Genomic DNA, 13,908 nt, shown 5'->3' on the forward strand with positions numbered 1-13,908 from the left:
CTAAACATAAATCGTGTCCTTCCCTATCCACTACGAAACCATGTGAGTCAAACCTTGTGATTCCAAAGTCGATGTAAGAGCGTGGGATGGGAAAGATCACATAATGCTACACATCTATTCCAGAGCTAGTTTGGGTTCCAAGGCAAAACCAATCTATTCGGCTTAGCTCAGGAAAGGGGGAGTTCCATGAATATTCTAGCTCCTCATGTAATGCATCCATAGAGGTAAAAGCTTCTACACAACCTCCACCTACCATAGGCAGCCTCCATGAAGCTACAAAAGATACGACACCTCCCATTGTTCAACTATTACTTGATGCACTACTTCAAGTTTTTTCATGGGAGAGTACCTTACCACCCTTGCAACTCGATGAGGCACCCAAGGTAATAGAGAACTATTGGCTAAAATCCTCACCTATTACTAATTGGAATAACTGGTTCCAAAAGGTGATGACATCCTTTTAAAGTATGATCTACCCAAAGAAGGGGGGAGTCTTCATTCACGTCAATCTATTGAATTATTTCCCTCTTACCCTTTTTTCCCTTACCCTTGAGCTTTTCGATTTTAGGGATTGTATATATATAGATATATAGTAACTAACCACCCTAATTTAAAACAAAAAAATAATTAAAAAATAGTAAAGAGCAAGAGCAATTAGCAAACGAGTGTGCATAATACTAGTCAAAATCATTGACCCAAACCTACACATGTCACATCAGGTACACTAAAACAGAAACCTATGTCATCAAACACCTAACCATCCTCTATTTGTGTTCACAGATATGGATGATTCTTACAAATATTATTTTTATCTGTCCCAAGTAATGCATTTATGTTATCCTCATATTTCCTCTGAATGGGATTCGGTTGAAACACTCGCTTGTGAGAGAAATGTTGAGGAGTTAGAGTGGATGGTCTACCTCTTGACTACGACGGATCCCTATTCTATCGAGGAAGTTCGCCCAATTACCCAAGTTTACCCTTTTGCCCGGGCTGAGTATGCACGCATCGTGAAATTCCTAATACTATTCTGCATGAAAGAGGACGAGGACAATAATGGTGATTGGACAGATGAGCCACACGGCCTTACCGAAGGATGAGGATGGTGGTTTAGCCTTAGAGCTACGGACCAAGCTCTCCAACCTCCACTTACTCTTTGATCCTCATCACTCGTGTAATGGAGGGTAGGTAGGATTAGTACAATAGGAGTGTTTCTATTTTCGAGTTTAGTGATTAGGAAAGTTCTTTTTTTCCACTGACGTGCCTCTGGAAGGTGGATGTTTGGTGGTGACTATTATGCAGTTTGTGACTACATAAGGATGCCCTTGAAGGACAACGGCAATGGATGTTTACATGTTACAACGGATGTTCTTCATTATGTCAGGTGTACTACTTCCTTTTATCTATGCTTTCCACAGTTACATGTTTGCATCTTGTCATTTGAGTCTCTAACAATGCATAAAATTTATGAAGTTGTGACATTGCCAATTTAATTTTTTCAAAATTCTAGTACCTTGTTATTCTCTTTGAGTTTGGTCTATTAGTTTGCTTTAAATAGGTATCAGGACCTTAGGCTAAACTAGGCCACTTGATTGCTGACTTTTATTCCTAAATAGTCTATTAATTGTAGTAACTTTGGTAATGTTTTAGGCTATGAGGATATAGTTCTCTCTAGCTTATTCCACCTAAGCGTGACTTGTCTTATGGAAGTCCATGGGTTAAGCTGGTATTTGAGACCTCGAGTCTCCTAGCCGCTGGTATTTGAGACTTTGAGTCCCCCAACTACTTGTAGCAACTATGACCAAAAAAAGAAAGCAAATAACACAAACTTCCTTGTATTTTATGTTGATCACACTTCAGTGGTATAAGTGACAAGATTACTAGTCTTTAGACCCCGATGAGCATTCCTAGGGTTAACTACTCTCTAGTTGACATTTTTTAATTAACGTTGGTCAATCTAGTACTTACTTTAGCCCTAGCTCTTGTGTACTTCTCTTAGAGTCAACCTAATAGACCTTAACTCAATTGCATTTTATTTAGGTACTATACTTGTTCTAGTTGGCAATGTTACAATTCATGTTTTTTTTTTGCATTTTCCTAGAATATCATGTATGCATCTCACTTATTGCATGCCTGCACATGCTGCCTTTGAGCTTTCACAATGTTGTTTTTCTTTTGCTACTACACGTACTCCTATCGTGGATCTCGATGCTGCACTATTATATTTCGAGGGCGGAATCTACATCAGGAAGGGGGTCATATTAACCACCGGTGCCCACTTCTAGTAGTCATGGGCCAGGCTTGTCGGTCCAATAGGAAAAGGGTAATAGTGATCACTGATGAGAGGCGCACTCTAACTGGAGCATTCAAGGGTTAGTTGGCTAAGCATGGGCGCCCAAGTGTGAATAGGCGAGCTCATATAAAAGTCACATAAACCTAAAAATCACTCATTCTCTCATTTGTGCAATTGAAAAGTGATCTTGCTCCATCTCCATCTTCTTCTTCATCTCCTTGTGTGTGTGTGTGTGTGTGTGTGTGTGTGAGAGAGAGAGAGAGAGAGAGAGAGAGAGAGAGAGAGAGAGAGAGAAAGAGAGAGAGAGAGCATTGCGACGGCATGACGGCGGCGAGGCGATTGAATGTAGCATAGTGGTAGCTCCCTCTTCTTCGCGGTGAGGAATCCTCCACGAAGGCGAACGTAGGGTGGTGAGTGACACACCCTTGCTCTCTTGAGCTTGCTAGATTAATTTGGTTGTGTGCTTGCAACCATTTGTGGCTCGCACACAGTGTATGGAAAGTCCCTTGCTTTGACACGTGCGACAGATGCACACATCTTCCTTTCTTGCTCTTTTCTAATCTATTCTTTTGTTTGATTCTACTCTGTTTCTAAAGTAGCTTTCTCATGAAGCCTCTTTGCTTTCATTTTATCCCTTTTGGATTTCCATGATTTTCTACCTGTTCTCACCGATAAGTTTTCAATTTCTATTTGGGGTGGCAATGTGGGTTCCTTCTCAACGACTACATTTTTGGCAGCTTCTTGAGCTTGAGCTTGAGTCATTACCTTTAAAGGAATGGCGGGTTCTACCTTGGACCCACTTGAAGAAGGAATTACACCTACAACATTCATTGTTGCTTTCCCTTTGTAGTATGAATTCTTAGCACAATTTTGGAGTAGATGGTCTCTCCCACATCCGTCACACAGAACCCAAATAATTCTATTTGTGGACCCTTGTTTGGACAACTTCATGCCCAATGGTCATCTCCACATTCATAGCATGGAACTTCTTGTTTTGTACCTGGTGATACAGCCAATGGTTGTTCTTGCCTTGTAAGAGTGTTCTTTGAACCATACTCTTGATTGACTATGAACATGAGCGTATTTGCATCCATGCAATACTGGTTTCTTGTAGGTTGTGGCACATGTGTTGGCTGAGTGCAGTTGACTACAACTCTACCATCATTCAAAAGAGGTGGTTGTTGCCCCAACACATGTTGTGACTTTGGTGGAGTGCTACACCATGGAGTGGGATGATCCCCTCCACAAGTATTACATCTCCTCAAATGTGGTTGTCGTACAATCGGGTTCTGTATGTAGACTTGATTAACTCTTCTAATCACCCCCTCGACCACTTGATCAATGATTGGTTCCCAAGGAGTTTGAACATTTGTTTTTGTTGTTGATTCACTCTTCGGAAATGAGGCACTACTAGTTGTGTTGTCTGTATCTTCAGTCACCTCTCCATAGGCCTTGCAATTGTCAACTAGATATAAAGCTTCTCTATTGACTTGATCAAACATTATGCATCCTTTCAAATGTAGGTCCTTTTTTAGAGTTTCGTTCACCAAGCCCTCTATGAAGATAACTGATAGCCTCTCAGCTTGTGGTAACTCTCTCATAGGATATCTCTCTATGTATTTGAAGCGAAGCAAAGCTTCCTTCACTCTCTTGTTCACTTTTTTTTTGAAAGCGTAGATATGTGACACTGTGTTGTGCTTGATTCCCCTTTTCGAGAACTCTTCTGTGAATTCTTGTAAGAGTTGTGCTATGTTTGGAAAATCATCTCTATTTAGTGGTTGGAACCATGTCAAAGCCATTCTTTCTAATGTCAACCCAAATCCCTCATATTGAGTATGAAAATCTGCAATTTGTTCAGCTCTCAAAACTTGTTTGAAGAGTAAGACATGAGCATATGGATACCCTGACCCATTGTACTTTGTTTTGATACACTGGGCCGCTTGATATGGTCTTAATAGTTGTGGTTTAGTTACCAATCTAACCAATTTGTGGTCTGTTGGAAAGATGTCTCTTGTGCTCTCCTCTTGTTTTGAAGAAAATCCCGATGGAATCCTCTTTGATGTGTACTCTGGCATTATTATTGGCAGATTGTCTTATGTGCATGTAGGCCAAGTGAGAGATAGTTGACAACTTTTTTCTTTTTCTATAAAGAGGGAGACTGAGCAGTGGGTCACACACACTCTCTCTCTTATCCTCTTATGTAGGGCCTAGGCCATTGTGATTTTTCACCTTGTTGCTATTACAGTAATCTTATGCTTTCCTTCAGTTCTAAGGCTTCATTATAGTTGGGTCCACCTTGCATTTTGGAGCCATGGCAGAAACTTAGTGGTTTGGGGTACATGTTCTGATATATAGTTCTTTTTTGCACAAAAAGGATCCTCACATTTGTTTCTAAAGTTGCCCAATGGGCTACATTTATCCTACCAAGAGGGTACACTCTAAAAAAAAGAGGGTAGAAGTGAAAGATATGACATCTAAATCACAATATGGGAGTGGGGACAAGCCACATAGGTGGCTTGTAGCATCAGTGAATGTCGTGAAGCACCGTGAAAAATGATGCAGGCTCTGCTTCTCTAGATTTATGATTGAGACTCAGTACATTGATCTTTGTCTTGATGTATGCTTTTGTGTGGGGTTGGGGGGGGGGCACATATATTAGTACCTAGCTCTACACCCACTATTGGGCAATTACGACATTAGTGGGAATGTCATAGTATCTAGTCAATACTACGCATGGGGTTGGAGCTGATGGTTATATTGACTTGTGGTTGACTACCATGAGTCCGCACCTTGCACTTTCCTTTAAATTTGAATGTGAGCTTATCTAGGATTCGTGTAGGTCTGTCTGTGAATGCAAAGATGCAAAATTCCATGAAATGAGAGACAATGACTCAAGAGATGCGCTTCAAATTCCTACTTCCAAGCTCTTGATGCAACGGCCATTTACTCCTCTTGGAATAGTAAATTTTCTTAGGCTTATCTAAGATTCGTGCAGGTATATATATATGTGTGTGTGTGTGTATGTGTGAATGCAAAGATGCAAAATTCCATGAGCATACCCGAATTTTGCATACCCAAATGAGAGACACAATGATTCAGAGATGTGGGGTGAATTACTACTTTCAAGCTCTTGAATCTACAGCCGTTAGACTCCTCTCGGAATAGTAAATTTTGGTACGTATGTTCATGAGCTTTGAGAGGGACCTTTTCAAGCTACACAGAAGAATGTATGCCCAACTCTCTTTCTTCTCTAGCGCATGTTTTGGCACGCCGAAAATGGTTTTTGACGTTTCCGATTGGAAGAAGCGAAAGGGCATCGTGTAAATAATCTTTAGGCTATCCTACAATGATTAGTGCGTGTTTTCGAATTGTAGATTGCACTGCGCACAACTTCACGACAAGCACACAATGAGCTCTTTGTCTGTGTTACCTTCGATCATCTCGCTACTCGGATGCTGGTTGCTACTCTTCTGTGTTGTTCAGTCCTCAGAGCTGCCATGGATTCGCCTTACCCACGACAATTTCTCCTCGGAAATCGACACCCACCCTTTCCTCCTCTGTCTTGCCACCGTCCCTTGTGAGTTCATCTTCTGTCTCATCTGCAGTTCATCGCTTTCCATTAGAGTTCATAGGTCTCTGGGGTTATGTATTTGCCTCTTCTAATGCTTTGTTCCTGATACTGGAATAACATGTTCCTTTTGGAAAACTCAATGTCGCTTTTTATTAAAGATAGAAATGAGGAGGAACTGATGCATTTGTGTGTGCGACTTCTGGTGTTTTTCTTAGCTCATCCATTAGTGCCGAGCTTTTTCTTTTTCCACTATCAGTGCCCAGCGTTTTGCTCTCTGTAAATTGTAACTTCAAATGAATCCAGAGCTTGACTTTTTGCTTGATTTTGAAAGAATTATGTTTTTTGTGCCTCCTTGGTATTTCATAACTGTATAGATTTTGGCAGCAGTTGAGAAGATTGTAAAACTACATACCATGGCTAAGAATCTTGTCCTAGATTGACAAATGTTTCATATGCATGCATTTTGTGTTTGCTCTGTCCATCTCTGTTACTTATGAGAATTCTTTTTAGATGCCTGTCAAAACATTTTCCCAAGGTGCAGGAAGCCTTTTGGCACAAAAGATCTTGGAACTCTCTTTTTTCCCACCAAAAGGAGTGCTAATGGTATGAGCTGAGCTGCATCATCGAGGCAGAGATTTAATAAGCTCCTTAATGTCAAGCTTATTTGGTTACGAACAAAACTGTGCATTGCTACTAAGTGTAGTCGTCACGCCTTTGTTTTGCAATGCCGCATTGAAGATTGTGATCGTTTCTCTGTTGATGAGAGGTTGCTACATGATCTAGTTTGATACACTGGATGAGGCTAGTCTAGCATTGGCACAAAGTGTAGCAGGCTACAGTGTCACTTTCATAGGACACGTAGTTACTACAGTTGGTCCAGGTTGGTTCACACTGGACGGACTCTCTAGGCTGGGCAGTGACACGTGGCAGCAGAGATACAGACTGGTCTAGTGGACATCGTGGCCAAGTCACCACCTCCACTCTGTCTGGAGATAGGCTTAGATGGCTAACATTTATGAGCTGTTGGTGGCTCTTTATGGTGGTACATGTGAGTAGTAGCTGTTGGGTCAGGATCATCATCTTCTAGCTCTATGGTCCAGCGTCGTCGTTAGGAGTATCGAGTTGATACATACAGACTGCTTCACCATCCCTACACATCTGAGCCTTGACACCCCATTGTACCTGTGAGTCCTTGGCTGGAGCTGAGTGTGCTGCCACGCCAGAGTCTGTATAAGTTCTTTGAGATAGTCGAGTCATATGTTGTGGTCTGCTGTTGTGTCTCTGTGAGCTCACTTGTTGTCTATTTGTTCCTTTGTTTTCAGTCTGTTTTGAGTGAGATTGTCACGCACATTGCACTAAGGAGCACCCACTGTAGAGAGCACGACACACTATCTGCGCTACAGGTGCTCTCATTTTGGCAATCACGGTGGGACCTCAACTGAAGTCTCACTCTCTGTTGAGAATACAAACAGTGAAGCTAGCCTAGCTTCGCCTACCTTGCCTTGCACTGTGTGGTCTGTTAGTTCGGTCTCCTCTAGCCCTCGTCCCTGGTCTAGTCCTCCTCGTCCCTGGTCTAGCTTGGGTCTAGTACTTGCCTGGTCTAGTAGAGTCTAGACCTGTTTTCAGCCTGTTAAAGGTTTTCTTGCCCAAAACTTGGTTGGATTGGTGGTCGCTACATGACACATACAAGTCGGTCAGTCGAGCGTCAAAGCGCACTACTGAGTCCTCTGAAGTACTACAACAAAAGACGACCCTTGGTACCTAGTGGAAGTCCATCAACCTCATCACCCATACCTCCACATACGACATCACCCATTCCTCCATCCGGTTTCATATCTTCCCGATCACCTTCCCCAGTAAAGCTCTCTCCTATTCTGTTACAACAGGCTATTGAGCAACGGGCTCCTGAGCAAGGGGCCATGGAGGCGTTGGCTAGTGTTTTGGCCAAGGTAAACATCAAGTTCCCTACCTTCAAAGGACTCTCTTCAGAAGATGCTGACGACCATGCAAGGAGGTTTATATATCTCTATAGGGGTTGTGGTCTTAACAGAGAAGATGCTTATTTGGTACTCTTTCTATCTACCTTGGATGGCTTAGCAAACAAATGGTACAGCCAGTTTGCAGAGAACCATTTTGCAACTTGGGCAACCTTAAGACAACAATTCTGTACAGCATTCAGGCGAGGTGACTACCAAGAGAAGGTTTTGGATGAGTTGGCCAACATGGTGCTTCAGCCAGAGGAGACTTTTGCAGAGCTTATGACTAAAACCAAGTCTCTGGTTGCCAAGCTTCCCCAGCAACCTGGTGAATGTATGGTTAAGAAGTGGGTGGAGAAGGCGCTTCCCAAAACTTCTTAGCAAAAACTCCCCGAGTCTCCGACCCGACGCCACTCTGGAGGAGTTCATCGCACTAGGATAGAGGGGGACTAGGAAGCTGTTCAACAACTCCCCTCACATAGAGACCCCCTCTGTGTTTTCGGGAAGTCCTGCTGATCCATTGACTTCTTTACGTAGAGAACTTGAAGCCCTAAAACTACAACGCGCTCTTCAAGAGGAGAAATCAATCTCTCTTCGCCAGGAGAAATCACCACATCTTGAGGCTTTGGATCAAATCAAGAGAGAACTAGAAGAGCTTCAGTCTGAGCAGGAGACTAAGGCTATGGTATGGTGCAGCTCGTGTCGCTCTCGAGGACATCCTCCACAGGACTGTCCCCTTCGGGCTTATTGCCACTTCTGCGAGAAGACTGGGCATGAAGACAAGGATTGCTACTATATCAAGGGATTACGGCAAATACAACAAAGTCTAGGTCCTTCTCTCCAACAAGGGCTAGCACCTGCATCCAACATGGTGTCACCCTATGGCCATCAAAACCCGATGCCACCTCTGCTGACAACACCTCCTATGCAAGGTATGCAAAGTACTTTTCCGTCTCAGAGCTTTTATCATACCCATGCTCCCTCATCACCTCAAAACTTCTATGGCTCCACCTCCAACTCCATGCACCGGGAGCAAGGACCACCTCGCCCTTCGACTTGCCCATTGAATTGGCCATTTTGTGCTACAGATGCGAGGAATATGGTCATTACCAAAGCAAATGCCCTCTGCCCGAAGGGTCCCCTCCCTGCCGTCATTGCCCCCAAACGAAGGATCACTACAATAAGGATTACCCTAAAATTCGTGCATCCACGGCTTCGAACCCAAGTCAAAGCTAGAATGAGTTTGCCTTTCCCAAGCTCAATTTGATAGCAGTTAGCACCGTTTCTCAGCCGCCCCCTTCTACCCACGTGGTTACCCCTCAAAATAAGCCGCCGCAGTTGGTCGTCCTCACCCGGGCTCAGAGAGCCGCTCTCGGTCTTAGCATTCCAGCAAGTTCAACTCCCCCACACTTTCTCACACCAGTGGATACCCTGCCTTCAGCTGTTAACAAGCCATCCCCTAGTGCCATGAAGGAATCCAAATCTTTGCTCTCCGATATTGATGAAGCTTTCTTGGAAGCAGTTTCAGATCTACAGAAGATCAAGGTACCAGAGAAACCACTGGTAGAACAAGAAAAGCTTACAACAGAGACAGTCTTGAAGAACACTTTCCAACAAGTGTCCCTCTATGACATGTTGCGGCTAGATGCGAGTTTCAGAAGTCACACCCTTGCAGTTATCATTCACTTTACCCTGGAGCAGGTCCTAGTGGCAGGCACCTCCGAGTGCGACCGTCAGAGTCCTATATGATATCCAATCCCGCTGCTCCACTCACCGATTATAGAAGCCCTCGCTTGACAACGTTCGTTTTGGGTCGGCAATTCTCGGGAGTGATAGTGGATGGTGGATCTGGCATCAACCTGATGTCCGAGTTCACTATGTTAGCTCTAGGTCTACAGCCTACTCGCCCTGCTCCCTTCACAGTTACATTGGCCGACCAACGGACAGTCTACCCAGTGGGCCTAGTGGACAATGTGCCTCTGCAGGTACAAGACTTTACTTTTAACTTGGATTTTGTTGTGGTTCGTCTTCCCTAGGTTGAGGGCGGATTTCCTTTGCTCATTGGAAGACCATAGCTGCGACACACTAAAGCACTTCATGATTGGGGAAACGATGCAATGTGGATACATACTTGTGGCTACCCGATGCAACCCATTCTCTTAGAAGGAGGGATCCTGTGGTGCAACAAGTTTCTTTGTCAATGGAAACCAACCTTGAACAAGAACAGCCTACTACACCTGAAGGGTTAGACGAAGATTTGTTGGAGTGGTTGGATGCTACCAAATCTATGCCTTGTTATGGAGTCTCTTTTCACTCTTGGCCTGAAGTTACACCCTCTTCCAATGTTTCCACAACTAAACCTAATGAGCCACCTGAGCCAGCTCAAAGGTTGCAGGTCACAAAGAATACTCCTGATGCGCCCTTGGTGGAAGCCTTTGAATTTGGTGAGCCTATGAAGAATCATAGAAGCGGAAAAAAATCCCCTCTACAGGAGTTCACCCCCCTTCATCATCAGCCTATGTGCATGCTTCCCCGACCAGAACAAAGCTCTCCTCTGTGTCTAGCTTCCTCAAGACGGGATACAACCAAAAGCATGTTGCTTTCAAGTTTTATGAATTCCCTGCTCATGATAGTTGTCTTGCTCATGGTACCTCCTCATGCTCTCCATCAACTGCCGCGCTCTGTAGCATCTCAACTTTCAGCCAGTGGACCATGGAATTCGTCTGCAATGGAATACGAACTCTTTCGGCCATACTTTGCATTGGAGATTGATATCTGCTATATGCCATCCCCTCACACCCTCTAGGCTCCATCTACCCCCTATCCTCTACACCCTACCCTCCCCCTCACACCCCCTCGTCCCCCTACCCTTTTTCCCCTCGCCCCTAGTCCCCATGTCCACTCACCCTCGCCCCTAGTCCCTTGCTCTCGCCCCTACCCACTACCCCCTCGCTCCTCACACCTCCTACCCACCCCTCGCCCCTACCCACTTCCCCCTCGCCCCTCTCACCCCCTACCCACCCCTCGCCTCTCACCCCCTACTCACCCCTCGGCCCTACCCACCCCCTCCCTTCCCCTCGCCCCTAATTCCTTGCCCTCGCCCCTCACACCCCCTACCCACCCCTCGCCCCTACTCCCTACTCACCCCTCGCCCCTACCCACCCCCTCCCTTGCCCTCGCCCCTACCCACCCCCTTCCACCACTCGCCCCTATCTAGACCCCTCGCCCCTACCCACCCAATCTCTCCCTCGCCCCTACGCTTTCCCCCTCGCCCCTATCTAGTTCCCCTCCCCCCTCGCCCCTATCTAGCCCTCCCCTTCCTCTCAGCCTCAAGCCAATTTTTCCCCCACCCCACATTTCAGCCAATTAGCATGTGGCTCTCAAGCATTCACCTGGTGGCCATCCTGTTGCTGTGAAGGCTTTTTGTTATGCCATCATGATAGAGCTTAACCCTATTTGCGGTGTTACTCGGGCTTATGGTCATCCCTCTTTTCGAGAAGAGTTCTGTTGCAAAAAGTGTGGCAAGGTTCATCTGCAACTGCAAGCATGGACCATGTCATTTTCCTCTCACTATGGTTATGGAGGATAAAGATGTGCTGGAATTAAACTAAGCTTATCTCTTTGCGGTAGAGCCTCATTCTCTTGTGCCAATTGGGATTCTTGAACTATGCAATCATACATACTGGGTTCCTGCCTATTTAAAGGCTTAAGGCGATTGCAAGCCGTGTAGTGTTTTTAACTCCACTTTTGAGGTATGTAAGCTCATGGGCCTAGCACTTGCTTCAGGAAAGATGTACGGATGCAGTACCTAGTGGTTTTCTTTCACAGTTTTTTCAGTATTCCTCTCACCGAGACGGTGGGCAGTCTTGTGGCGGGCAACCTGTAGAAGCAGGCTACAATGTCACTTTCATAGGACACACAATTAGTACAATTGGTCTAGGCTGGTGCACACTGGACGGACTCTCTGGGTTGGGCAGTGACACGTGGCAACAGAGATACGGATTGGTCTAGTGGACATCGTGGCCAGGTCACCACCTGCACTCAGTCTGGAGATAGACTTAGATGGCTGACATTTATGAGCCGTCGGTGGCTCTTTATGGTGGTACATGTGAGTAGTAGCTGTTGGGTTAGGATCATCATCTTCTAGCTCTATGGTCTAGCGTCGTCGTTAGGAGTATCGGGTCTATACACACAGACTGCTTCACTATCCTTGCATATCTGAGCCTCGACACCCCATTGTACCTGTGAGTCCTGGGTTGGAGCTCAGTGTGCTGCCACACTAGAGTCTGTATAAGTTCTTTGAGATAGTCAAGTCATATGTTGTGGTCTGCTGCTGTGTCTCTGTGAGCTTAGTTGTTGTCTATTTGTTCCTTTGCTTTCAATCTGTTTTGAGTGAGATTGTCACGCACATTGCACTGAGGAGCACCCACTATAGAGAGCACAACACACTATCCGCGCTACACAGTTCCCGCAACTTCAGTAGATCTTATTGTTATTTGTATAGATGGAGGCAAGGGATGGATCTAGCTAGCCTTGGCGAAGGTCTAGCAAGTACAATCAGATTTCTAGGATTACTCCCAGAGTTTCAGCGGCACATTACGGAGATTGGTAGTAGCTTGGGTTTTGCTTTGAGTTAGAGTGGAGCGCCATCTGATGGTGTTTACAACTTTACACCCCCACCCTTGGATTGATTCTTCACCCCTCTCTCGTGAAGAATGCGCCTTGGTTCATCTCTCTCCTCACCATACATGGAGGTGATATATAGCAGAGAGTTTTTTTATTGGGTTACTAGGACTTTGTTTTGTCTGTGGTAGAGCAGGACATATGAGAGCTCTAGGATGATAGAGCGTGAGACATCAGACAGTGAGGAAGGAGGGACAGGAGGTATCATCTGGATCTAGGAGGACTGAGATTGAGAGAGCTAGGAGGAGAGAAGCAAAGAAGAGGAGAATAAGGCGGTAGAGGTGCCTCCAGTTAGATAGGTTTGCAGATGCAGGGATCCACCACAGGATCCACCTCTACAGGATTCATCCTGTACTGCAAAGATACCACCTTTATCTCTTGAACTCATTAGGGATTCTACAGTGCCATCGTTGATAGAGATACCATGTGCATTTCCTATATATTTATGGCTACAGTTTTGGGATCACACCTCCATGGGGGGAGAGATGAAATGAAATGAAATGTTATATTAAACGTCTTCAAAAGGCCAAAATGACCTATGAGACCAAATTGATACAATCTTGGTGGATCTAATACAATGTCTGGGTACAAAATAACAAATGAAGTAAAGTGAAAAACTTAAATCATCATCATCATCATCATCAATGCTCGAGGATGCCTGGCATTGGGTGCTATCCGAGAAAGTATTGCATCGGTCGCTGAAGAGCATCGTCAATGTCCACCTTTGTAAACAGTCGTACTCGACATCTCCCATGTCGTGCTAAGAATAGTTCTGATCCTCTGGTGGAGCCTCTATCGATGTCGTGGTGGCCCTCATAGACGTGGGCGTCTAGCTCTCCTGAGCTCAACGGCTCTGTCAACTAATATACCTCTTGTGTAGATGGGCTCTGAAGTCTGTTGTGAAGCTTGCTCATCTGACTGCCGAGCCTTTGCTCTAAGGAAGTAAGTGATCTCCCTCTGTGAATGTCTCCCACTGCTTGATCTCCTCAAGAGACTCCCCTGTGTTTGCGTAACTCTAGCAAAACAACCCGAGGCATCTATGATCTTGACATCGCATGACTCTGGCCACTGGTCCAAAGCCCTCTTTGAATAGACAATGAAAGTGGTCTCGTATCTCATAGTATACCGGACAATGACATATGTGATGTAACTCTGTCTTTAGCTCTATATGACATAACTAGCAAATCCTGGTCTCTGTTGGTACTCTCCTAAATTTGGCAATCTCAATCTCCAACTGATGCGATGATGTGGGCATCTGACCAATAGCACATCGTATCCCATGGGATAAATGAGTGTCCATATAGGCCGGTCTAATCAGATGCTGGTCTCTGTTGGTACTCTCCTAAATTTGGCAGTCTCAATCTCCAACTGATGCGATGATGTGG

General features: G+C 45.0%; 1 protein-coding gene across 2 annotated transcripts in view; it reads left to right on the top strand.

Annotated features, from left to right (window-relative positions):
- The first annotated feature begins 5,530 nt into the window (after nt 1–5,530).
- Nucleotides 5,531–13,908, top strand: part of LOC147443783 (uncharacterized) — a 153,738-nt gene continuing 145,360 nt past the window's right edge. The window contains exon 1 of one of the 2 annotated variants that reach the window (XM_086526569.1): nt 5,531–5,870. In XM_086526569.1, coding sequence (XP_086382695.1) covers nt 5,702–5,870 — 169 coding nt within the window. In that variant the 5' untranslated portion in view covers nt 5,531–5,701. The remainder of the gene's footprint in view (nt 5,871–13,908) is intronic. The other variant, XM_086526570.1, reaches the window with a different exon arrangement.

Source organism: Adiantum capillus-veneris, chromosome 13, assembly GCF_014529385.1.
Source record: "Adiantum capillus-veneris isolate H3 chromosome 13, ASM1452938v2, whole genome shotgun sequence".
NCBI lineage: Eukaryota > Viridiplantae > Streptophyta > Polypodiopsida > Polypodiales > Pteridaceae > Adiantum > Adiantum capillus-veneris.